Genomic DNA, 26,549 nt, shown 5'->3' with positions numbered 1-26,549 from the left:
ATGTAAAGAAAACACAAAAAAACCGTGCGTAACTCTGACAATAATTACGTTGAATCCAATTTCTGTGTGTTGGTGTCAATAATCGTCCGACTCTATGACGTTTCCTATATAGCACTTTTACACATGACGTGGCAAATGAAAAATCACAATAAAGAATTATCTTTTTCAAAATAAAACGATGTTATTTGCTCAACATGCTTGGGATGATAGATATTTTTCATTTGACATCTCGAAAACGTTGTGTACACATAAGTTCAAGTCAAAAACATCAAGTTCCGTGTTTTCAAATAGCTAATCATGACGCACATACATAGTTCCATTATTTAATGAATACATTACGAAGAGAATGAAAGAGTTCATTGATAAGGTAGCCCCGATCATAATTGCTATTCATTCAAGTTTATACGCAGTGCAAGAAAGAAGGCGCGGCGAGGCACTAGCAAACTTGTAGCTATATGCTTCAAAGGTAAGCTTCTAGTTAATTGTTAATTCCGATTGATAAATCTTATCCGAGATAAGTTTGAAGATGTTTAGTACCACGCTTTTCATGAATTTCACGCCTTTATGAATCGTCGATAACATTGTCGCAAAACAAAACTGCTCCGATTCCAGATGTATACAGAAACTTTTGTACTTGAAATATCTAAGCACAATCACAAATTTTTCCAACTAATTCTTTTTGTATTCAAGATTTTGCGTCTATTTTCGAAAGCTTTTCGCTGACCTCTGTAAAACAAATATGAACTTTTTTCCGAAACCACATAAATGCAACATTGTAAGCAGTAGGATGAAAACGAAAGCGAAAGACAAGTCATTGAAATAATGACTGACTTTATGTTTAATACAACCAAAGGAAGAGGAGTCTTTCATAGAACGCAATAACCTTAATCTTGACTTAAGCCACATAGCTACCTCTTGACTACAATTAAAATTTCGATAGTTACCGCCTGAAAAAAGCAGGGTTGCGTGCGTGTTTAGCAGTCTTGTAACGAGAGCTGCTCAATTGTTTTCATTACAAAAAGATAAACCTAACTACTTGAATCGCAATGGATTGTTTTAAGTAGCTGGAATGTTGATTGTCAAAATCAATTTAAGTTTACGAATACAAAAAGTTTCAGGCATAAAATGTGATTTGACAAATGCAGCATAAATTACAGAAAAAATCATTGTTTTAGCACATATTTCTGCAACACAAGAAGAGCGTAAAAATGCTCAACAAAGTCCAGCTTGCGGCAAATTAAAGCTTTCTATGTTATTCAAAAAGTGAATTGTTTCGTTATTGTTAATAAATGGAACAACTACAGAATAGTTGCGGGTTTATAACTTAAAAGAAAAGCAAAGATGATTGACTAGTTAGATTTTATTGTTTTACAATTCGATGCCAATACTCTATTTTATCAAAGCTATGTTAAATGATAAATTTGTAATTATAATATATTCTGCGTTACCCGGATTTGCTGCATAGCAATTGAACACAAGTTTTTTCCAACTGCAAGAAAGACAAAGAGTTTTCCCGAATGTCTTAAAAGATACACCAGGCAGATTTACGAAGTAAATTTGACATTTTCTTTGTGAGTCAAATAATGTTGTGTGCGGGCATTTAAAATGACTACTTGTTTGAATTTCACGGCTCATTTGATCTCAAAGTATTTAACACGATCCAATTGGCAAATTGTCTTATGATGGAGTCCTTCTTTTTTTATTTGCCTCTCTCTCTCATATCATTTTCTTCTATAACAACTTGAAATCCACGAGAAGCAACTACACAACGTCCTGAGAAATGCTGTACAACGTGGATTCAACTACCTAACGAATCCAAAACCATATTTTAATCAGTTTAATGATGATTTAAACAAAGACTTTTGTAAGACTTCAAGGACCTTCAGCGTAAATTTCAATACCTAAATGATATTTAAAAACTCCATTATGTCAGCGTCAAGAAAAACCAGGAAGAGAGTAGTGAACGAATTTAGGTGTGATGTTTTTAGTTGATCGTTTGTTTTGCTGTGATCTGTTCAAGGGGGTTTGTTCCAAGTTGGTATACCAACTTTCTAATGTAAGTCGTTGTCTATAGTCAGTACTGTTTGTAATGCATTTTGCAGAGTCCCAGTCAATGTTGGGCTTTGTGATTCGGTGATGTTCGGCAATGTGCTTAGTTTTGTCTTGTTTCTTTGTCGCTCGTTCGTGTTCAGTAAGTCTTATGTTTAAGTTCCTGCCAATTTCCCCGATATAGGAGGCGTGGCAGTCGGAGCAGTTTATTTTGTAAACTGCACCTTGTCGTTCGTTGGGTTGTTCTTTGTCCTTTATGTTCATTAGTACTTGTCGTAACGTTGTGATTGGTTTATGTGCGACACGTATGTTGTATGGTCGTAAGATACGCGAGATATTCTCAGACGTACCTTTGATGTAAGGTATCGTTGCTTTTGTCACTGAGTTGTTCGTTTCGTTGGGTTCGTTGGGTTTGTAAGTGTTGCGTTTGATGAAGTCAGAGTTATAGTTGTTTTTGTCAAAAACACGTTTGAGATAGTTGTTTTCGTTGTGGAGAGCGTCCGGTGAATCACATATGATTTGAGCACGTCTTGTTAATGTAATCATTGTGGTGGCTTTGTGTGATGTAGGGTTGTAAGATGATTGGTCTAGTAGTCGGTCAGTGTGTGTTGGTTTGCAATAAACTGTTGTTCGTAGTTTTTGACTGTCCTGTTTTACCAAACAGTCGAGAAAAGGAAGAGTTTCGTTTTCTTCGAAATCTTTGGTAAATTGTATGTGGCTGTTCTGTTTGTTGATGTGAGTGTGAAAGTCATCAATCTCGTCTGCATGTAGTGCTGTGATTGTGTCATCTACGTAGCGGAACCAAAAAGGTGGTGCATGTTTGTAAGTCGTGAGCGCCCGTTCCTCTATAGATTGTATTACAATTTCAGTAACTACAACAGAAACGGTTGAGCCCATTGCTGTTCCATGTAATTGTTTGTATTGTGTACCTTTGTACTGGAAGTTAGTCGAGGTGAGGCAGAGCTCCAGTAGCTCCATAATGTCTTCTGTTGGTAATGGCAGTACGTCCGTGGTGTTTGTAATGAGGGTTTTTGTACAAGTAAGTGCCAGATTAAGTGGAATACTGGTGAACAGTGATTTCACATCAAGACACCAGTATATAGTTGTCCGGTATTTGTATAGTGCTCAGTTTTTTAATGAAAGTTTCAGTGGATTGTAGCTTGTGTTTTGATTTGCTTGTTTATCTTAGGTTTACAAACATGTAAGGATACTCCCGGTTCAAACCATTTACTTTAAATAAAATGTGTTATGTGCATTGTAGCTAGCTGTATTTGAATTTAAGCTTTAATCAAACAGTTCTGTAAAGATAAAGACCTTCCGAGTGAGGTTTGAAACCCCGATATCAGACAGTTTAATTACCCCAAAAGCCCTAAAAGGCTCAACTTCTTATAAAATGTCAAGAGAGGCTAACTGGGCTACAGCCATGGGGCGCAGCGGAAAAATGTTTTAAAAAATGTTTAAAAGCTAAAAAAATATTTCTAATACTAAACAAATAATAATACTGTTTTCCGATGATCGTATTTGTCTCTTCAGAAAATGTACGGCCTGTATTCATGGTTTTGGATTTTGGCAACTCGTAAGTTTTATGAATTCACTTTTCTGTTTGATTAGAAAAAATGTAGACGTGTAACTTATTGGTTTCTTTTGAATACAGTGAGCGGAATCGCTTCAAAAAAGATGAAATTGGAAACGAAACTGAGCAATGATCAAATCACAAAATGGGAAATGCAAAATTTATTAGGTGAGTGTTTTTTTTAATATAAACAACTATATTTTTCTTCCTACAATCAGCACCCAAACTAATCAGAAAAAGTACTTAGGAAAGTGAAATTCCCAAACTATGCATTTTCTAACTTTTTTCAAAATGACTCACCCATAAAAGTTTCAACATCCACACACTAACAGACACCACATGACTAAGCTTACGTTATCCAGTTTTACACAACGGGCTTCTTTTCCTAAACAAGAATATTTCCAGTAATTAGTCATTGCACGATATACTTTGCAACAGGCCAAAACGGGAAACGCGAATCCAAAATAAAAATCAATGAGGGCAAAGTTTCCTCTACACAAGAGAAGCTTATGGATAGATTTCGCGTTAAGAGGAACGTTTTATCTTCTGGTTCAGGTACGTCTACACATAAATAAATATGTAACAAATTTCTGACTCTGATATTGGAGTTCAAAATACGCTAAAAACAATTCGATTGGCTACAATAATTCTTTTGAAATTCATTTGACCAGAATTGCACCCACAAGAAAATATTTTGAAATCAACTAACATTCAGCTGCAGTGGCGTGCGGTCATGCAAGCGTAGGCAAGCGCCGCTTGCCTAAGCATTTTACCGAACAAAAATTTTTTGGATCAATCTCTGAGCAAAATCAGTTTAAATTTTTCTGTTCTAAACAATGTCAATGTAATCTTTTGTCTAAATTGTCTTTACAGTTGAAATGCTTGCTATTTATACGCGATTTGCTGTTGTGGTTTTCGGTTTCACTTTGCTACACTTGTAAGATGAGTCAAGTGGATTAAATACACCGAATATTTATTAACCAAGGCAAGCGCGCTTACCTTCGGAGCTCAATTTGAACATTTGCGCATGCGTTAATCTAGATTTGGAGGCTTCTTATTCGAGGAATATCGAGAAAAGGCAAGCGGCGCTTCTAAGGGCGCCGCTTGATAGCGATTGGTCAACAGTCTTGTACGCTCGCAATTTTAAACACATATCAGCGCACGAATAATATTCGTATATTCAACACATTGCACATCCGAATTATTCACGCCGTTAATGTTATCGTTTATTAAAAGATGACTGAGAGCGAAAGGTAATGTTCTGATTTCTAATTCAAAGTAGTAGGTGCTTTACTGGTTATTTTATTATTTTCTGCGCACAATGTGCGTAAACAAGCAGGGGCCGCAGTCTGCAGAGATATCGAAATGCACGCAAACGTGTGTTGTGGTAAAGTATGACTAGCATTATGACCAAAACACTATGCTCTTGTCAGTCTTGTGTCGTTGAATTCGTAAATTAATGACTAAAAATAAAAGGTACAAGACACTAAATAATAAACACGACTCTCCGATATTCTGAAACGTACGAGTCAGTGCCAGACACATTTTGAAGAACGGGAGAACACGTTGCCATGACGTCATTATACCAAAATATAAACATTAAACAACGCCATGGCCTCAGTTTGTAACACACCGTGCCAATTTTGTGCGCGAAACTGTTCTTAATTGTTATAATCACGACTGCTACAATACATTTCGCGCCTATTGTCTTGCAATTTATGTATGTAGAAGATATTATCTGTAGCATGTAATACAAGATTATGATATTGACAAGAGCTTCCTTTTGCGTAGTAGTTTTGATATTTGTATTCGGTAGATATCATGTAACTGATGTAAGGTATAAATAAGATTGATGTTCCTATAAAATATATAGCATAGGATTTTTCATCCTTTTATGTTCTACTTCTACATTCGGTATTTTCACGACACCTGTACAACATGACTGAATGCATTGTGGAATCACTGTCAGCGCTTGCCTATTAAATTCAGTCACCGCACGCCACTGTTCAGCTGAACTGTTTTCATTCGACAAAAGCTTGAACTTATAAACTCAATGTTAAAAGAGAATGAATGCGATAAAACTCGCTGTTTAGAGCCAAAACACTAGCTTTGAAAATTATCAAATAATATTGCAAACCAGTGTCTCTCTAAACAATAAGGAGAAAACCCTTTTCTTTCCAGTGTTGGAAAATTACGTTATCCAAAACATTTCAGAAATGACCAAATATTTTAAACATAACAACAGAAAATAAAACTTTAACTAGGCAAAATTTCTCCTAACAAAAGCCTGCATGTAATAAAACTTTTTCAAAATAAATCATCAAATAAAGCTGCAAAAAGCGCGAAAATGAAGTAAAATGTTCCACGAAGCCAACCAGCCAAATAGAATAGTGAAAGTACAAATTCAACTTAAACTTCATATAACAATAAACTTTTCAAATGTACCAATTGAATTACACTTTTCAGTAAGAATTCAAGGACCAAGAAACAGTGAAGGGGTAGGTCGTGTCGAAATATTTTATAATGGACAATGGGGGACAATATGTGACGATAACTGGGATGTGAAAGATGCAATGGTTGTTTGCCGTCAACTTGGTTTTAGTGGCGCTGTAAGAGCTTTACAGGGAAGTTCTGTTCCAGATGGTAAAGGAACAATATGGTTAGATGATGTTGCTTGCACCGGTTCGGAAGCAAAGTTATCTAGTTGCTCACATAGTGGATGGAAAACTCACAATTGCGGTCATTATGAAGATGCTGGTGTAGAATGCCTAGCAAGTAAGTATCTATGATAAAAGCATATTTAAAATCTCTAACCATTAATAATGAGGAGTATATGTGTCATTTTACCATATTAGCCACTTGGTTGTTTAAATCAGAAGCAAAATGTCATTAAGCTATCAAATAAAGGTTAGAACATGTAAACTTAAAAAGAAACAGTTTCAGATAACTGGTAAGAAGTTATCTTCATTGCCAGATAAGCCCGTCCGACTTCAAGGACCAAGAAGCAGCCAAGGAGTTGGTCGTGTTGAAATATTCTACAATGGAGAATGGGGGACAATTTGTGACGATAGTTGGGATTTGCAAGATGCTAGGGTTGTATGTCGTCAGCTTGGTTACAGCAGTGCTGTAAGAGCCTTGCAAGGAAGCTCAGTCCCTGATGGCAGTGGAAAGATATGGTTGGATGATGTAGCTTGTGTAGGTTCGGAAGATAGTTTATCTAACTGCTCGCATAAAGGATGGGAAAATCATAATTGTGCTCATAGTGAAGATGCTGGTGTTGAATGTTTAACATGTAAGTATTTTTGGGGTATTTGTAAACACTTATAGCATTTAAAGTGTAAAAATGTTGTTTTGATAGTCTTTGATGTCTTTTAAATACTGTAAAATAAAAAAACTTTTTTCAGACGAGCCCGTTCGACTTCAAGGACCGCAAAGCAGTGAAGGAACAGGTCGTGTTGAAATATTCTACAATGGAGAATGGGGGACAATTTGTGATGATCACTGGGATTTGCAAGATGCTATGGTTGTATGCCGTCAGCTTGGTTACAGCAGTGCTCTAAGAGCTTTGCAAGGAAATTCCGTCCCCGACGGTAGTGGAAAGATATGGTTAGATGATGTAGCCTGTACTGGTTTGGAAGGTAGTTTATCTAATTGCTCCCACAGAGGATGGGAAAATCATAATTGTGGTCATAGTGAAGATGCTGGTGTTGAATGTTTAACATGTAAGTATTTTTTTAGTAAGTTGTAATCACTTATAGCTTTTAAATTACAAAATCTTACAATGATGTTTTTTAATGGCGTTAAAACTGACATGAATAAGTTGTTTATAGAATATTGCAAAATAAATATTTTTTCTAGACGAGCCCGTTCGACTACAAGGACCAAGAAGCAGCGAAGGAGTTGGTCGTGTCGAAATATTACACAACGGACAATGGGGGACAATTTGTGATGATAGTTGGGATTTACAAGATGCTAAGGTTGTATGTCGCCAACTAGGCTATAGTGGCACTTTGAGGGCTTTACAGGGAGGTTTTGTTCCAGATGGAAGTGGAACGATATGGTTGGATGACGTTGCTTGTAACGGTACAGAAACTAGACTATCAAGTTGCTCCCATAGTGGATGGAAAAATCACAATTGTGCTCACAATGAAGATGCTGGTGTAGAATGCTTGACTTGTAAGTACTTACAATAATAATGGTCTTATACGCATCCTTTGATAACAAGGAGTATTGTGTCATTTTACAATAATGCTTTGTTGATTAAGTAAAAAATCAAATTTCACAAAACAATCAAGTAAATTGTGAAATATGTATATTTATTAGCAACTCTTTTACTAAAAAAATTGCCTTAATAAATGTAATCCTTTTCAGATGAGCCCGTTCGACTTCAAGGACCAAGAAGCAGCCAAGGAGTTGGTCGTGTCGAAATATACTACAATGGACAATGGGGGACAATTTGTGACGATTACTGGGATTTGCAAGATGCTAAGGTTGTATGTCGTCAACTTGGTTATAGTAGTGCTCTAAGAGCGTTGCAAGGAAGTTCTGTTCCTGATGGTAGTGGAAAGATATGGTTGGATGATGTCGCTTGTGCAGGTTCTGAAACTAGTTTATCTAATTGCTCGCACAGAGGATGGGATAATCATAATTGTGGTCATAGTGAAGACGCTGGTGTTGAATGTCTAACACGTCTAACATGTAAGACTTTTTTCCCAATTTGTAAATAGTATACTAACTAAAAATTTTACAACGATAATAAGTGGCGGCTTTAGAAAAAACATTGAAGAATATTTTGACATATGAATACTGAATGCTGAACAATTTTTTCAGACGAGTCCATTCGACTTCAGGGACCAAGAAGCAACCAAGGAATTGGTCGTGTTGAAATATTCTACAATGGACGATGGGGGACAATTTGTGATGATCACTGGGATTTGCAAGATGCTAGGGTTGTATGTCGACAACTTGGTTATAGTGGCGCTGCAAAGGCTTTGCAAGGAAGTTCTGTTCCTGATGGTAATGGGACAATATGGTTAGATGATGTTGCTTGCACGGGTTCGGAGGCCAATATATCTAGTTGCTCGCACAGTGGATGGCAAAATCATAATTGTGGTCATCATGAAGATGCTGGTGTTGAATGTCTAACACGTAAGTATTTATTAAAAATACATAAAAATTCTTTTCTGCAAATAATTGTCTCTGAAACATGTTATTTTATTAAAAACCACGAAAATGTGGTGAAAAAGGCGCTTTTATTCAATATTTTACAATTATAGGCGTTGATCAATGTTCACAGCAGAATCAATATTGCAGCGAAAATGCCGATTGTGTTAACACCTTTGGACGTTTTATGTGCGTGTGTCGACCAGGTTACACAGGAAATGGCTTGCGTTGCGTAGGTAAGTCACATTTGTAAATATCTCAAAATAACAGCAGTGAGTGATAATTCTTATGATCAGTGCACAATACCCAATTTATAAAACGCGAGCTTTTTTACTCTATAAGATTCTACATGTTGAATGAATTTAGAAAAAACTGAAATGACGACAATAGCTTTTAATGAAAAAAGCTTTTGTTATATAGTGATGTCCCATATGGAATTTTGATAAAGTTTGTATGTTTCTATTTGTTAGATATTGATGAATGTTCTCTCTCCCTCGATAACTGTCATGAACACGCCACTTGTGTAAACACTAACGGATCATTTTTATGCAGCTGTAACTTAGGTTATTATGGAAACGGAGTATTATGTTCAGGTAAGTGAACAAATCAGGGGGAATATGTACAAATGCTGACAAAAAATGATAGTACAACCAAAAACCGCCTGTCGTTAACGTTTGTCAAATCGTTATTGAAGAAGAATGTTATGTGAAATATAATATTTCATTAAATGACAAAGCACAAAGGAATTACAGTGAACATTTGCAATGCTAAGAATAACCATTTTATAACCGATCAATGTTCTTGAAAATATGAAGTATTATTATTGCAACTGCAATATTGATGATTGTGTTTATTTGCAACATACAGCAAGTGCAAATAGTCTGCAATGCAATATAATAATAAGGCCTTTATTTCTGTAGCTTTATGCTTTTTCTGATGATTTCTTTCATGATATAACAACAGACACTTGCCAGGAGAAACTGTAGCAAATTCGAGTTTTTAATTGTTTACAAAAAGCATTAACGATCACAGTGTGCTGCACTTATGTATTCCGTTAGAGTTTGGTACTTTTTTGGACGATCTCAATTTCGACCAAGAGCGAAAATCATTGTGGATTAGACTTGAAGAACATGAAAAAGTTCTTTAAAATAAATAGAAATACATTCTTTATTAACAAATTTCAATCAACATCGTCTTAAATACTTGAAATGCTTGAAACATTAATATCTTTTATAATAATTGAACATAATGTAAATATTTACCATCGGATGTTTAAATATTTTACATAATGTTAATGAGGTTAACCCGGTAAACCTTGTTTTATGGCACTTTTTCTATTTCTGTTGGCTTAATAATTCGAACAAACTTCCACTTTAGCATCCTGTTCTTTTAATAAAATTTCTATATTACCAACACTAGATTTTGTGGGAAAAACGAAAAGCTACCTGTAAATATGTTGTACCAACCGACCCAAACTTGGTCGGTTTCATTATATTTCAACGCATTAAACTGCAATGACAATCTTGACAGTTAGTCTATTGCTTTAGATGGCAAAAAATGCCAGGCCTCCATAGAACTTGGTTTTATATTGGATGGTTCTAGTAGCATGGGAGCAAGCAACTTTGGTAAAATGCTCACATTCGTAAAAGATCTTCTGGATCACTTCGTCATCTCTTCTTACAACACACGTGTTTCTGTGATAACATATGCATCATCAACGGCGATGGAAATCTCATTTGCCCAAACATTCAGCACCAAACAAGATCTTCATTCGGCCATCGATGCCATTACCTATCCTGGCGGGGATACAAACACTGGCGCTGCTATGCACAAGGCTTACAGTGAAATGTTTCGAGAAAATGTCACTCGAGCTGCACTAGGTAAATCAGCAAATGCACTTACGCAAGCATGAACTGGAGCATAAGGCTGCTGTCCAAAAAACATGCAGCAGCTGGGTTTTAAAAAATCAATTTTTCAGGAACAAGGGAAGAACGGAAAATGGCAATGTTTTTTCTTGCTAAGAACGAGAACTGGTCGAAGCTTTCTTTCTTTCCAAGCAATTAATGTTTGTCAATTTCACACGTAGGATTTATTTAAAAATCATACAACAAACACATTTATAATTGCTTTTAAAACTGTCGTCGTCTACTAATTGGGACCTTCCAGAATTGTGTCATTAGCTTATAATAAAACACTGCAAAGCGTTAGATAAGTCGTTTGCATCCAGAACAAACAAGTAGGCTCAAGTTTGGAATCTTGGGAAACACATCTTTAAAAGATTAGGGTTGACAAAGCTTTAACTGTGCGTGGCTTACTTCGTACCATTAACCATTAAAACAACATCAAACCAATTGTGCTCTTTACCAATTAGCTTCTATAGCTTTAACAATTTTTCACACAAGGACAGGATCCGTCACAGTTCATACCGACACAAAAATTTTCAAAAGAACACAGATTCCATAATTTGATTATGTTTCAAAAATGTCTGCTTTCATGTCCCCCATGCTGAATGCAAATTTTAAGAATATGAGAACAACGCACTCATTTCTTTATTGTTTTAACAATTCAGAAGCAAAGAGAGTACTGATAGTGTTAACAGATGGACCAAGCCGAGATAGTGTGACACAACCAGCTCAAAAACTAAAGAATGATGGAGTAATCATTTACTCTATTGGAGTGGGTTCTGGAATTTCAAGATCCGAGCTCATTACAATGGCGTCGCTTCCATCAAATGAGCACGTGGTTGAGCTGAACAATTTCGGAGAGCTTGCTTCTTTTGCTAAGAAAATGTCCTCCATTGTTTGCCATGGTGAGTATGGTTGACGCAAAATCTTCCTTTACTTTTCAATTGGAAGACAGTATAGCATGTGCAACTTTGTATCCACAGTGGTTTTCAGAAGCAAAGCTTCTATATTGTGAAAAAAATTTATGGCAGAAATGCCGTCTTAAATAAAAGCTCAAGTATTGTTTTCACTGATTGGTTGACCAAATTCACCTCTATGACAATCCTATGAATCTTTATGATCAACAGCACAAAATGCTATCGACTGCCAGTTTGTTTCAAATCTTACCATTTATACATTTTACAGCTAGTTCGTATCATCTAATGTGTGGATCAAACGGAATGACACTGTCATTCGGACGATACGTTTTTGATGGTTATGACCTGAACAGCATTTATCTCCTCGACGTTAAATGCAAAGCCTCCTATAACGCTACGCGCGTTTCCATAACGACATCTCTGAATGGGTGTGGCACAAAGTATTCTCAAACCGAACAGGAGATGTTTTACAGTAATACGTTGACAGCATTAGCATCTATAACTCCAGGTGCAGTCATTACAAGAAAGAAAACTATAAAAGTAGACTTTCGATGCGCCTACAACCGTTTAATCAGCGTCAGTGGAAAGAGCTTTGAGCCACCGGAACCAGTGCTCGAAATCACAAAGAGTAAGAAGGTCGTTGAAAAGACCTTTTTGCTTCACGATATTGATAAGCATTTTGCTTTCTCTTTAGCAAACTTGGGGAACTTCACTGTCGAACTTGGTTCTTTTGCTGATGTACAATTTTCCCCTTCAAGCTTCGAGCAATACCCTGTCTTCAAAGGGTCTCAAGATCGTATTAACATACAATACGGAGTGCGGACAGTCAACACCGACATTGTCGTGCGAGCAGAGTCATGTCACGCTACACCAACAAACAAACCTTACGATACACCACAGTATTCAATCATCGCCGAGAGGTAAGCCATAACACATAAGAAAGCTGTGGTTGTTTAAAAATGCTTCAAGCAATGCACAGTCGGGCCAACTTGATGTTGATCACTCGAGAAAATTATCAACATCCTTGAAGCTAATTTGATAATAACTACATGGTTGTCAACTTTATAAGGATCCTAAATAAGATCTAGAAGACCGTCCTTTAACAAATAACATCAACGGCATTAACTCACCCTGAAATATTCCTACTGATTGCTACTGAGACAGGAAATTTTTTATGACTTATTAGTTTTGATGTCTGGATTAAGAAAAAAACATGCACGAGACAAAACAAAGTCTTACAAACAAAAACTGTCCGGCAGTGACATGTATTAAGTATTTAGTACAAGCTTTCGTCTTTGACTGTAAATTTCAAATTTAATTCAAAGTGCAAGCACGTTTTTATGAACACAAGTATCGTAGTTGTATGCTGGTCTTTGCCAGGTTTTATTGTACAACTCCAGCTTAACTTCATCTATATATAGTTGTGATAAAGATCCAACTATTGTCCATCTTACGACGGGATTGCGTCAGACTCACAGATTTACGTTGCAAGTCTTCCGATTTCTCGTTAACCACACGTTGGTCTACATTCATTGTAATCTCCGACTATGTAACAGAAACATACCGAACTCCTTGTGCACGCGCAGTACCACGTGTCCTGTGAGATCACGTCGCGACGCTACTTCAAGAGATGACACCTATTCAGTTTCCATCGGTCCTCTAATTTCCAGGGAGACTAACTCAGGTTTGCTTTACTCAGCTTCTAGCTCTATTTGCTTTGAATTAGTGTTAAAGACCGCGAAAGGTTTTCTTCGGTAGGAATTTGGCTTTCTTTGTTTGAACAATAACGTTGAGACGTCATTGTCGTCCTCCATATATAGAGCTCATCACGAAACGTAAACGAACTACAAAGAAGTAGACATTATCTTCGATCATATACTTATTTGATGGCCAGAGTTTAGGTGCTTGATAACAAAAATAATTTATTTTGGAAAATGTCAGGACCTATTTTCAAAATGCAAGGAATAGTTGAAAGAATTAGCAATTTCAAAATTTCTTTCAAACTCCTTGATTTATATGTACGAAGAATACCTAACTGCAACAAGAAAACTTCAGGTTAAACGAGCCAAATACATTGAATGACATGCAAACAAATGGAAATAATGATTCGAAGTTAAATAAGACATTGAGGAAAACAGTTATGCTTGGTATAAGTAGGCTTTTATAAGTTTATGTTCGATTCCCGTTTTTAAATGCTTGTGTCAAATCTAGTGTGTGTGGTTCACGCTACCACAAACTTGCTTATTAATCTTTTGTTTTTTTCTTAACCTACAGGTCGAGGTCAGGTGTGCAACTCAAAAATAACGATGATTGGAGTCATGATGATAATGTGGTTATCTGCTTATATTTATGTCATATAACCAGCGGCGTTATTCATAAATATTACCAAGTCCTCTCTTTTATAAACCAAGCAAAAGAACATAAACATCGATAATACGTAGCCGGAAACGAGAAAAGTACAAGATAAATTTAGATCATTTTGCCACTTAATAAAGTGAATAGTTTGAATTCAGTTATTGAATGGGTAGGTCCGATTCATTTCCTAGCTTTCTTGCCTTTTCTTCACCTTCTTGTATAAATTTCAATCTATTTATGGTTGAATCATGCTTCAAAACAGTCTTCAGCAAGAACAGTGCAAAGATGGAATTGCCAGCGTACCCAAGATAGTATGTCGTCCTAAAGAAATCTAAGAAACTTTAAAAATAAATTCATTGCCATATTCAATGATAACCATTTTTCAGGTAAACACTATATCATTAACAGTTTGTTTTGGAAAAGTTCGTAATGAGTACAATACGTTGTTGACTCAACAGATCATTAGATCACATGTTTACTTCCGCCTGAACAGACAATATTGACAAGACAACGGGCCGTGTAGTCTTGTTATTAATTTCTCAATAGCATTTGAAAAGACTGTACAGCAAACAATTCTGTTTCGATTCAAGAATATGTTTAATCTTTGACTGCAGAGGCATGAAATCATTATTCTCCCAAATGCGATATTATTGATGTTTGTGATCACCTGCAAAGCTTATACCTGTATAGTATCTTGACCTGTGTCGTCTTTAATGTAGTCAGCAAAATAGAGAGCGGATTATCCACGCTAAAGCAAACAACTTGTGGCAATGAAAAAAAATCACGTGCCAAATTAACTTCCACCGTAACTACTCGAGATTGCTGCATTGCCCGAAATGCATATAGTATTTCGTAAAAGAAAAAATCAAAAGTTCACCTGCTTGTATACAGAATTTGTTTCAGTCTTCTGTTAGGTCTGTAAATAGCTCGGCAAGTTAGAAATTGAAGATGTTTACTGTGTTTGCACAGACTTAATCAATCCGAGGAGACCTTCGGAAGTGTTCGAGAGCTGATCAGTCCAAGCCCAAGACCAAAGGCGAAGCTTACACCACTTAGCTCAAAGTGGTATTTATTAAGTGTTTATCAAAAGTTGGTTATTTTGATTTACGTTTATAAGGAAGAGAGGGACGGTTTGACTATTGACAGAAGATATGTGGAAAATATTGAAAAAAAACTTGAGAAAGCAGAGATTAAAGGTTTTATCAGTTTCTTTCGAGTTACAAAATGAGACGATGTCTTAACCATTCGTGTTTCGTTGGAAGCGGTTTAAATATCTTTGGAGATACTAGTGGTCCTGACATTTCCATATCTGCTATTCACATGATCGCAGACGCTCACGAAATATCTTATGCTAAATACATTGGAGAGTGCATTTGAAGAGAAAACGTATCAATTTTCTCAGTGCGTCTTATATGCATGGAGTTGTGCAGTCCCTGATCACTTTCATTAGGAAAGCTTTAGATGAATCTGTCATTAATTACACCCATACTCAGCTTACTTATCTACAGTGGAAATCAAACCATCTTTTCGTAAGTCATCCATTTTATCAGCAATTTAATGAGTAGTTTTATCTAAACAAAGAAGGTAATCCAGAAGACTTCAGCTGCATTTCCGCAAATAACAAGTATAATCTTTACAGACAAACTATTGTGATCCAACCATCGAGTGTCGAGAAGATTAATCCAAACAAATGCGTGCAATGTTTTGTCAGTTAGTACACCCATAGTCAGTTCACTCATGAGCCGTGGGCAACCATCCCTGCATTTATTGGTTTTGTTAATATCTGCACTGCCTCAGAGAAACGCCGATTGCATAAAATATCTTCCAGCTAATCGATAGGTTCTTGAAATTGGCTAGTACGCTTTTAAAAGTCATTGTTATTCCAAAAGTAGTGGTTCCCGTTTTGAAGAATAGTTTGCATGTATTTTATGCATGTAAATTTTAATTTAAATGATCCGGACTTAAAAAGCCCATCACAATCAACTTTAAATAAACGGAGAAAGTTTTATCTTAGACAAAATGTTAGAAGCCTAGAATATATATCTTGCATGTCTTCAAAATTCGTAAACAAATTCAATAGGCTGAGTTAGGTATAAAGTCAAACATAACGAATGGATTCAGCTATTAATTAATAACGCAACATTCAGGAAAAAAAGTCTCTGAAAAAGCATTTAAAATGGCTTGGCACAGCAGCTAACAAGGACAAAAAGGCAGTACATGACTAAAGTCAAGATTAACACTTTCAACTTAATTTCTAATTAGCAGCAAGTTTAAAAAAGCATTCGAGAAAAACGACAATTTTTTTGAGTGCAAACATGTTTCGACATTATCAGAATGCCATCTTCAGTGCATAATGGGTAGCTAACATATGAATAAATTATTTACAATGAATAGGATTATGTTTTAGTTACAAAATATCAAAATATTAACATAAAAAATATATACATAAATTTAATTATTGAAAACTTTTAACAGAAAGAAATATTATAAAGAAAATATAGTGTTGTAATGGTGAACTTGAACATTTAAATCAGGATTAGTTTTATTAATGTGGATAGCTTCCTTGATTTTGAGAGAAAATTGTGATTGGTCCGTGTCGATGATTTGAAAACAGGAAGGCGAGAATTTGTTTTTACATGAAGGAGAGGCATTAAGATGTTTATAGATGGTAGAGTTTTTGTCAGTGTGAGTGTGTTCTTTTATCCTGGTAGATAATTGGCGTGAACTTTCACCAAAATAGCGGGAATTACATCCCGCACATGGAAATTGATAAACTACCATAGATTTCGAAAGTCAGGAAGCGGATTTTTAAATGAGAATAAAGATTTTATCTTGAAATTAGCAGAAATAAGTTTAACTTTAATGTCAGTGCAGTAGCGTTTAATGATTTGTGTGAGTTTGCGTTTTGTGTGTCGTGAGTAATCACACATATGATAGTTTGAAGTAATGTTTATTATCGTGTTGTTGTTCATCGTTTGTGTTAGTTGTGGCGTTAGATGAGTCAGTACTTTTCTTGTTGTCCAAATACTGTTGTATTGTGTTGTTGATGAAATGAAAAGGAAAAGAATTACGTTGAAGAGTGAATATTACTTTCTTTAAGTCACGTTGAAAGCCGATTTCTATGTTGTTCAGTTTCCGTGCTCAGTCGGTCAATGGTCGTATAAGTCCAGTTTTGTAATTTAAAGGTGTGAAACTAAAATAATTTGTCATAGTTCTGCATATGTTGGTTTGTGGTACGTATACGTACTGTATAGAGGTCATACAGTTTTTATGTGATTTAGTAAGATGTCAAGAAAGGGCATCTGATTGTCTTGTTCGATTTCGTATGTAAAGTTTATGCATTCATGCTGTTTGTTGATGTATTAGTAAAAGAGTAATGCTTCGTTTTTGTTATGAAAAATACACAAAATGTCATCAATGTATCTGCGGTAAAATAAAGGTTTGTTGTTGTTGTAGTTATTTAATCAGTTGCGTTCATGGAAACCCATAAAGATGTTGCTAAGGGTGTACCCATACTTACCCCGTCAATTTGGTCGTTATACTTACCGTTAAATATGAGTCTCGGCTGTAGCTATTTTAAATAGTAGTTTTCGTTCTGTTGTGTTCATTTTGAATGTAGGGTTGTTAGTAAAAATTAAATCTCTGGCAATGTCTATGGTTTCACTAATTTATCTAGTTGCTCCCATAGTGGATGGCAAACACACAATTGTGGTCACAGTGAAGATGCTGGTGTTGAATGTCGGACATGTAAGAGACTTATTGATGAATTTCAAACACTTTTTCTATGTGAACGACTACAAGGACCAAGAAGCAACCAAGGAATAGGTCGGGTTGAAATATTCTACAATGGACAATGGGGAACAATTTGTAAAGAAAGTTGGGATTTACAAGACGCTGGGGTTGTATGCCTTCAATTTGGTTATAGCAGTGCCGTTAGGGCTTTACAAGGAGGTTCAGTACCTGATGGAAGTGGAACAATATGGTTGGATGATGTTGCTTGTACGGGTTCAGAAGCTAATTTATCTAGTTGCGCCCATAGTGGATGGCAAACACACAATTGTGGTCACAGTGAAGATGCTGGTGTTGAATGTCGGACATGTAAGAGACTTATTGATGAATTTCAAACACTTTTTCTATGTGAAATAGAAAACGTTTTAATTGTAATATGTGACAGTTCAAAAAAAAGGACTTTTTCGACTTGTTTGTAATACAACACTGAATAAATAATTTATTTTTCGTAGATGCACCAGTACGACTACAAGGACCAAGAAGCAACCAAGGAGTAGGTCGGGTTGAAATATTCTACAATGGACAATGGGGAACAATTTGTGACGATAGTTGGGATTTACAAGACTCTGGGGTTGTATGCCGTCAATTAGGTTATAGCAGTGCCGTTAGGGCTTTACAAGGAGGTTCAGTACCTGATGGAAGTGGAACAATATGGTTGGATGATGTTGCTTGTACGGGTTCAGAAGCTAATTTATCTAGTTGCGCCCATAGTGGATGGCAAACACACAATTGTGGTCACAGTGAAGATGCTGGTGTTGAATGTCGGACATGTAAGAGACTTATTGATGAATTTCAAACACTTTTTCTATGTGAAATAGAAAACGTTTTAATTGTACTATGTGACAGTTCAAAAAAAAGGACTTTTGCGACTTTGTTTGTTATACAACACTGCAATAACTACCTTTTAATTTGAACTTGCAAAGTAGTGAATGAGATGTATATGTGGCTATCGTACAATTGCAATTATTTCAAGCAACCTTCATTTTAGTATTAATGAGTGTATTTCGCTAAAATAAATTATGATTGTTGCAGGTGTAATATTGCTTTGTTTATTTACAGCAAGTGCATTATGATACACAGGCCTTTATTTCTGTGACTTTATGAATTTTCAGATGAATTCGTTCATAAAATAACAACAGGCACCTGCCAGGGTAAACTGTACCAAGTTTAGGTTTTTCAGTATTTACAGTGAAAATTAAAGACAACGGCGTGGTGCATTCTGTTTGGATGTGGCCATTTTCTTTATAACTACAACGGTTTATTTCCATTTTTATCATTCAGGAAAAACATAAACTCTGCAGATATTTTTGATTACACTGAGAAATTGACTCGACAAAATGAGAAAATAAATAAGAAATCATTTTTTCTTCATCAGCAAATCTTCAATAGATCAACGTCTACTTTAAATATTTTTAGCGATACATTTACTCAAATCGTCTACGCATTTTTAATGATGTGATCATTGTTTCTATTTCTGACAGTGCTTTTTAACGAACTTCCCCTTTAATCATCCTTGTGATTAAAATTTTTCATAATATCAACACGTGGTTTCGAAAAGTGGAAAGCTAGCAATAAATTCGTTGTATTATACCATCCAAACTTGACGTACTTGGCTTTATGTTGGATGATTCTAGGAGCAGTGGAGCAAGCAACTTTGTCTAAGTCTCCTTTGCATTGGGCTTAGCTACATTGAGATGTTTCGAAAAAAATGCAAAAGCAACAGCAGAAAGTTGTTGGCAAATAAACATACGCAGGTAGGTACTTAGGAATACAACGATTCAAAATTTCTCGAAGTTTAAAGTTTGTCGCGGACCATATGTCTTCAATCGCAAACAATTTTCATGTAAGAATGTGCATGATTTTTTCAATACACATGAGCTAAGCTACGTACGGACACAAAGATGCTTTTTTTCGCCTAGAAAAAAATTCTTTAGTAGTTTTTAATGGGCTGCTAAGCGCCCTTTATCAGAAAATCTATATCAATTTCACAAAAATGATTTGTTCAAAATTTGTACAATAAAAATAATTACAATTGCTATTACAACAGTCCTCGCTCTACTTTAAGACCTCATTCTACACAGGCACCTCTTATAGGAAGTAACTCATTGCTGTTTGATTGAGTCACATCGTAAAGTATTCGTGCATTTTGGAGGCGATAGTATAAAATGGAAGCAATGTTTGCGAAGGTTTCAGGGTCCTTGGAGGAACGATGTTATTCCAACTACTGTTTTGAAATACTAAAACATTTACAGTAAATGGTTTGAACCCGGGAGTATCGTTACATGTTTGTAAATGTAGATCGTCCAGGTTAGTATAGTCCTGAGAAGGACTGTTTTTGTTGTTGTTGACTGACGTTTCGACAACCTTAGCGGTAGTCATCTTCAGAGTGAAAATGACTCTGAATGAATTTATTTCGACTCTGAAGATGACTACCGCTAAGGTTGTCGAAACGTCAGTCAACAACAACAAAAACAGTCCTTCTCAGGACTATACTAACCTGGACGATCTACATTTACAAACATGTAAAACATTTACATTGGCAACACTAAAGTCTTTGGAAATTCATGCCCAGAAGCAACATTATGAAGGAATACCTTGAGTTTAGAAATGAGTGAATTTAAATTGAATGAATCTCTCTATATATAAAGAAGTTTGATAGTATGTCAAGAGTTTGTAACACCTGTTGTCTAAAGAGCTCCTAACTACAACTTAAATAACCCATATCAAATTTTAAAATACTATGGTATTTTTCATAGAAAATCATTTACACTCATTTACTACTAACAAATTAAACCCTTTGAGCCAAGAGTCACGATAAATTAGACACTTTTGTCTGATGTCCCATTTTTACAGCATTGAAGAACAAAGGTATATCTAAGCCAATTTCAAGCATTGTAAACTTTTTACATAAATGAAATTTGTTGTCAATCGTATTTTATTTAATCTTTCATAGAGCTACTTGCACTGTATTATTAGAACACTTTGAGAATAAGAAGCACATTTAGCTGGTAATTTAGAATTGTCTCTCCAAGCACAGCATGTTAAAGATGTGTGTGAAAAACGTCACTCTATTTTTCCAATGTATAACCAAGCTTCCACTGGAATACCATCTGGTCTAACATGATACGACTGATGAAATATATTTGTACAATGAAATATATGTTAAATATATTATTGTATTTAGACTGGACGATGATCAATCTTCGAATTCGAACTAATTAATTCACTCTACAAGTTTTCTACTTTCCAGCAAACCACACACGTTTGCCTACATTCATTGTTTTGTTACATATGTATGATTCTGCGTTTGAGAAGTTACAACCTTGAAAAACACAAATTACCCAAAACCAAATTTAGAAGTTGTTAAATAACTTTTTGGTATGTATCAGAATCATTAAAAACCCGAAATGAGGTCATACGTACTTGAAGTTTAGAATTAGTGGGCTTAAATCATCCGGGTTAAACGATGTCTGAACAATTCAGCAAAGTGTACAACATGTTGCCGACTTGAGGTTATACACAATGCTATGCATGTTTTATTCGTCTAAATTCGCAGGCGATATGCTAATGAATCGAAGTTAAATACACAAAAAATCGCCATTTTGCGTGGAGTTAGAGTGACTGCCATTTCAACAACAATTATTGCCGCTTCTTATGGAAAGGACTCCGTATGGGTAGTTTTGAACTCCAAAGCAAGGAATACTACCAAGAAAAATGCTGACCTAAGGTTGAGCTTTGCATGGATAAAGAAATAAGAAGGAACAGTTCAGGCACTACAAGTCGTTTTAAGAAAGACTGAATTTATAGCAACTCCATTCTATCAAAGCATTCGTTTTATAGATTAACTAACACACGAGGAAAGTAGACTATACAGGAGAAATTACGTAAAGCAAAATAAAATTAACGAATATTTGAATTCGTTCAACCATCGATGAATCATAGCTCAAATACGATAAGTCATAAAGTAGAAATTAGCCGCACATGCACAAATTGTTGTTAAAGCAACTAACTCACCTATGACAAGACATTGGCAATCTTTGTCAGCCGCCTGATTTTCTCTAATGAAGCTTCCATGTGTCCATATTCCTCCATAGATGTACCAATGTGTACGAGAGTATTCTTAAATTGCATCTGAGATGGCACCCAAACTTTAGCTGAACCGTGAAACTCTTTCGCTCCAGTGGACTTTAATATTTCAAGTAAATTATCCTCGTTTATCCCACCACCTAACAAAGACATGTTAATGCGTAATGAGTAATTACGCAGTCACAGCATAGGGAATATCCAGTAGGTCCACTTTGCATTGCAACTGTTTGCTGTGTATTCTATTAGATTACAGGCTGCTGTTAGCCATTTCATCATTCCAATTGATCAAAAAAGAAATTTACATGCTGCCACTATGGCAATTACGTATATTTGAAATAAAGCCTATTTTATACGTCGCATTTTACATGTGTCGAATGAATTTGAGACAAAAGACAATGAGATAAAGTTCCTCATTATCTTTTGTTTTGAATGATTTCGACTCATGTAAAATGCAACGTATAAAACAGGCCTAGTATATGCGTGACACGAAACAACTCAATCGAGTTGCTCTACGGTATATTCATGATACAATGAGTCAAAAAATAGGTAGATCCCATTGGGAAAACGTAGCAGGAACATGCAGTAGCGTAGCTAGCCCTCAAAATTGCTCGTGATATGTAAATTTCAGATGACAAGCATTGTTCACTTCTTTGGAATCTTTTGTTTTTACAGTGAGTGTACACGTAAATATTTAAATAGCACGACCAAACTTGCATGCAGGCTGGCTACGCCACTGAAGATGGCAAGATGACAATGGGACAAAATGTAGGTTGTGTAGGTGGTTTCAGTAGCAAAAACTAAAACTACAGCGACGTGTGTCAATTTCGTGTAATTACTTAATGGATTACCTGGCATGATCAAAATTCTTTCGCGAGCCTATACGAATAAAATAGAACGTTAAACATGACTCTTCTCTCTTTTAAGTAGATCAAATATTTGGTGGGAGAAATGCGGTCATTTGATTTACTTACGTTCTAGAAACTTTACTAGATGGAGTAATTTTTTTATTTTATTCAATTCACTTTTAAATAAGTGCTTTTTAAAAAGATTTTACGACAAAAGCAACCTAGCAATGGAGTGCAAGCCAAATTAAATCAGTGTCAAATTAATAAGATAATATGAAAATTTATCGTTACTCCTACAAAGAAAATACTTATAGTCGAAGTTTAGCCATGTCCGGGGACGGAATTTTTTTTTGGGGGGGAGGGTGCTCTAAAATAGTGTTTAGAATAGTATTACAATACGTAAATAGTTTTACAGTATTAGAATTGAAGTAAACTACTTAACGCACATTCATTGACAAAATTAAAAAATGTAACATTTTCTTAACAAAGCTTTCTTGGCTTTCGTTTCAAATCTTCGATGGTTTTCACGTAAACTCATCTGAAGAACTAAATAATTTTCAAGCGTTTGAGACAATATAAAAAGGGTCACTGAAGATTCAATTATTCCAGCTTAGAAATACTTGAAGCTAGCTATAAAATTGTCAATCCGATCTTTAAAAAAAGCACCGTCGAGTAGACAATTGAACAAGCGTCCCTCATATTATACCTGTTGCACAAGGTTTTTGATGCTATGCAATCCTTCAACAGCCGTTGGTCGTGCTCCACTCGTGAGAACACGACTGCACCCGATGTTTATCAAACTCTCCAATGCAACGCTTTGATCCGGGACCATGTCAAAGGCTATTATAAAATACAAACATAAAAATTGCTCTGATCTGTTCACGAGTCCTCCCTAAACTTTCCACGGTTTTATTTAAAACAACAAATCAATAACAACAATGTATTGATTAAGAATACAGTAATATATCCAAAAATACATTGCTAAATTTTAAAAGGGGGGGTTGGAAATATTTACCACTGTTATCAAGGGGACCACACATCCCTTCTTTAATACACCCCAAGGCGTATCTATGAAGACTTTCATTATTGACCAAATCAAGTCTAATCTTTACACTACAAAACTGTGAGGGGGGCTAGGGGGCCTTGAACCCCCCCATAATTTTCAAAGATAAAAGTCTTGCGCCAAATCTCTCAAATCACACCAACATAACATGACATGTGATGTTAAATAATAACTATTTGATAGACTTCTGTACTGTACACGTACTAGCAGACGCATTTAACCTTGTGTGTGTAGGATTATGTGGACGTAGGAATCCTTTAATTAAACTTCTGGTGATCAAATTTTATAAGTCTGCCTATAGACATGCCCTGGAATCTTTCTAGAAATCTCATGCCTCGAGGACGAGTCCTCTCCTCCCAGTATTTAATTCATAAAGTATCTATCACTGGGGTCAACAAAGGTATATTCATAATAAAATTTGGCATCCAGTAAAGACAATATCAATACATGGTTGGTGCTAAGGCTTATCTGTTTGGCAATTGATTTAAGATTCATTACGTGCAGCTTGATTTGACTGGTCCGTAAACAACGCTACATAACTTAGAAGCATATAGACCATAAAATTTTCTTCACACTTTATACGAGCGATGAGCAATTTATTCGTAGGCAGATCGGGCTGGTGGGAGTTGGGGTTGAGACTGCAGGGCAGATATTGGGAAATATTTGCTAGAATTTAGGGAATTAGGTAAGTACTGAAAAGGTTATAGAAGAGTAAAAATGAACTTTAACTGACCACCGTCTAAAAAATGTGATGCCAGTACAACAAAAAGATTAATTCATGACAATTAACCAGTGTATTTTGTCCATTTGACTGAACATTAAACCACAATTGAGCTATTGGCTGTGCCTTGATAACGATAGCCTTATTTCCATAAAACAGACCAGTTATGTACTTCATGTGAATGAAAACATTTTTTTGGATGGTCTTTTCAATTCAATAAAGTATTATTCTTTCTTGAATAACCAAAACTCACCTCGATGGAATGTAACTGGTAGTGGTTTGACCAAATCTTCATGAGAGTAACAAAAGAAATGCATTTACTTTATCATGCCAGTTTATGTATTAAGCAAAGTCCGACAATGTTAGTGTATTACCTATAATGTATTGACAACATTTAACATCAATTTTTCCATGTCTATATAGAATGTAAACAGATTTAGAAAATACACAATGAATAAATGAATCAAAAGTTTACCATCACCAATGATTATACTTCATAAAAATATGTTATGTATAAGTAGGCATAAGCAGGGCCATTTAAAAAGCAAGGGAAAGAAGAGCATTTCCCTGGGCCACATGTTGCATGAGGGAGGGGTTGATAAAAGGAGACAAATCATGGAGAAAGAAATGATATTAAATACATTGTGTTGATTATATTACCTATCAAGTATTCCAAATACAATTCCATCAGCTCCAGCATTAATTAGCTGCTTGCAATCTTCAATCATCACTTCAAACTCTGTTTCAGAATAGAAGAAGTCGCCACCCCTGGGTCGTATCATTACAAACACGGGTAGGGATACCTTTCGCTTGACCACCTTCAACAGACCTGAGCATTTTTAAATTGCAAAAAATGTCAGTTAGTTAACTATGACGGTCTGTTAAAGTGCATAATGGTGATCTAACATTGCAATAGAGATTCATTATTATCTTCTATCTAGTGGCTCATAAGAAATGATTAGATGTTGAAACTTCTGTGTTTCATGACAATCATATAATGTACTGTATATAAGACTTAGGGGAGCATTTGAGAGGGTGTAGCGGGGACAAGAGCCCAATATTTTTGTAAGACTAAAAATCTTGCACCAAATAATAAATGGCCCAATCACACCAGTATAGGTATGTATGGGCATTAAAGCTTCTTGACTTTTTTATTCTAGAGCCTAGTCTCCTAATATTTCATAGCATCTGCCACTGATACGACTTCTATGTTTAACCTTACCTACACTTGGTGATACTCCGCCTTCTAAAAGGTCTGTGCAGAGCTCAATCCGTTTTGCACCTAAAAAACCATTCCACTGTTGTTGAGCATGGTAAAATACTTATGAAAGAAAATACTTATGTAAAAGTAAAATACTTATGCAAACCTTAAAAACACTTGGTAGAAATATTCATGAAATTGAAAGGTTCAAACACGTATTTCAACACATTAATACATGGATATTGTAAAATCGACGGTTTAAAACAAAAAACTACGATATTAGTAATTCTATTAATATATAATTATGTAATTTTATTGTGCCACGGACGACTAACATTTCATGTACAATGAATGAAAAGTGCACGTCAAACGTGTAGAATTAAATACCTCCAATTTCGGCGTTTATTGCAGATCTAACTGAATCAACACAAACTTCCATATTGCACAATATTTTGCATCCACATGGTTTCGAATCCTAATTTCCATCTATCAAAGTCACAACTGACAGACGGCCACTGCCGACAAAGATGATGAAAATATGCTATCTCCAATTTCGCATCCATCAAATTCAGTAGTGTCGATAAAAAGAATTTGCTTTTTCAGTCAAACGCTTTCTTGCTTGGTGCTGTCGAAGTTAAAATGAAGAAAATTTTACAAAAAATATGATGCATCAACGACGATCTTTAATATGAGAAGGCATCTTAACTTGAACTGTTTTCTTAAGAAATGGTAAGATTATTTTTTTCTATAAATCTTTTACCAGAGTAAAGTAAATGTAAGAACATCATGCAGTTTACTACGTTGTAGTTTATATAAATTTTAAATACAAAGTGCAAATTAAAGCTTGATTACATTTTTGAAGCCATGTCGATTTTATGTAAGA

General features: G+C 35.5%; 3 protein-coding genes across 11 annotated transcripts; 2 read left to right on the top strand and 1 right to left on the bottom strand.

The window, feature by feature from the left end:
* Positions 1-404: 404 nt before the first annotated feature.
* LOC124448930 (deleted in malignant brain tumors 1 protein-like) lies at positions 405-14,383 on the top strand. Of its 6 annotated transcripts, none has more exons than XM_046999898.1 (18): positions 405-466; positions 3,583-3,625; positions 3,704-3,790; positions 4,061-4,177; positions 6,089-6,397; positions 6,597-6,914; positions 7,027-7,344; positions 7,481-7,798; positions 7,994-8,311; positions 8,453-8,770; positions 8,899-9,021; positions 9,256-9,378; positions 10,333-10,665; positions 11,355-11,594; positions 11,875-12,234; positions 12,301-12,526; positions 13,028-13,290; positions 13,881-14,383. In XM_046999898.1, exons 2-18 carry the CDS (start codon positions 3,586-3,588, stop codon positions 13,964-13,966), a joined length of 3,897 nt encoding a protein of 1,298 aa, XP_046855854.1. In that variant the 5' UTR covers positions 405-466; positions 3,583-3,585; the 3' UTR covers positions 13,967-14,383. The 6 variants fall into 6 exon arrangements, with proteins under 6 accessions (XP_046855854.1, XP_046855839.1, XP_046855859.1 ...); XM_046999883.1 differs by having other exon boundaries at positions 7,994-8,320; XM_046999903.1 differs by lacking the exon at positions 7,027-7,344 and having other exon boundaries at positions 7,994-8,320.
* Positions 3,753-26,113, bottom strand: LOC124449114 (copper homeostasis protein cutC homolog). 4 transcript variants are annotated; one of them, XM_047000070.1, is made up of 9 exons: positions 26,054-26,113; positions 25,688-25,747; positions 25,126-25,294; positions 24,840-24,880; positions 24,719-24,754; positions 23,388-23,521; positions 22,685-22,712; positions 21,765-21,976; positions 3,753-4,007 (listed from the first exon to the last, which is right to left on the bottom strand). In XM_047000070.1, the coding sequence occupies exons 1-8, from the start codon at positions 26,103-26,105 to the stop codon at positions 21,765-21,767; spliced, it is 732 nt and encodes a 243-aa protein (XP_046856026.1). In that variant the 5' UTR covers positions 26,106-26,113; the 3' UTR covers positions 3,753-4,007. The 4 variants fall into 4 exon arrangements, with proteins under 4 accessions (XP_046856026.1, XP_046856034.1, XP_046856020.1 ...); XM_047000078.1 differs by lacking the exon at positions 3,753-4,007 and adding an exon at positions 20,663-21,072; XM_047000064.1 differs by lacking the exon at positions 3,753-4,007 and having other exon boundaries at positions 21,534-21,976.
* Positions 15,186-18,788, top strand: LOC124456665 (deleted in malignant brain tumors 1 protein-like). The gene is made up of 3 exons (XM_047007040.1): positions 15,186-15,328; positions 17,638-18,059; positions 18,203-18,788. The coding sequence occupies exons 1-3, from the start codon at positions 15,186-15,188 to the stop codon at positions 18,661-18,663; spliced, it is 1,026 nt and encodes a 341-aa protein (XP_046862996.1). The 3' UTR covers positions 18,664-18,788.
* Positions 26,114-26,549: the final 436 nt, after the last annotated feature.

This window comes from Xenia sp. Carnegie-2017, unplaced genomic scaffold (assembly GCF_021976095.1).
Source record: "Xenia sp. Carnegie-2017 unplaced genomic scaffold, XeniaSp_v1 HiC_scaffold_13, whole genome shotgun sequence".
Taxonomy (NCBI): Eukaryota; Metazoa; Cnidaria; class Anthozoa; order Malacalcyonacea; family Xeniidae; genus Xenia; species Xenia sp. Carnegie-2017.
The sequence above is the reverse complement of the archived record's forward strand: the minus strand, read 5'-3'. Positions and strand labels throughout refer to the sequence as shown.

Excerpts from the sequence above, each read along its gene's own strand:
- LOC124448930 (XM_046999883.1), top strand. The coding sequence starts at position 3,586 with ATGTACGGCCTGTATTCATGGTTTTGGATTTTGGCAACTC. Across the intron at positions 4,178-6,088 it reads CGTTTTATCTTCTGGTTCAG|TAAGAATTCAAGGACCAAGA; the intron begins GTACGTCTACAC and ends TACACTTTTCAG. Across the intron at positions 8,321-8,452 it reads ATGTCTAACACGTCTAACAT|ACGAGTCCATTCGACTTCAG; the intron begins GTAAGACTTTTT and ends CAATTTTTTCAG.
- LOC124456665 (XM_047007040.1), top strand. The coding sequence starts at position 15,186 with ATGAGACGATGTCTTAACCATTCGTGTTTCGTTGGAAGCGGTTTAAAT. Across the intron at positions 15,329-17,637 it reads TATGCTAAATACATTGGAGA|TTGCTCCCATAGTGGATGGC; the intron begins GTGCATTTGAAG and ends TAATTTATCTAG. Across the intron at positions 18,060-18,202 it reads TGGTGTTGAATGTCGGACAT|ATGCACCAGTACGACTACAA; the intron begins GTAAGAGACTTA and ends TATTTTTCGTAG.
- LOC124449114 (XM_047000070.1), bottom strand. The coding sequence starts at position 26,105 with ATGGAAGTTTGTGTTGATTCAGTTAGATCTGCAATAAACGCCGAAATT. Across the intron at positions 25,748-26,053 it reads AATAAACGCCGAAATTGGAG|GTGCAAAACGGATTGAGCTC; the intron begins GTATTTAATTCT and ends ATGGTTTTTTAG. Across the intron at positions 24,881-25,125 it reads GTATTTGGAATACTTGATAG|ACATGGAAAAATTGATGTTA; the intron begins GTAATATAATCA and ends CATTCTATATAG.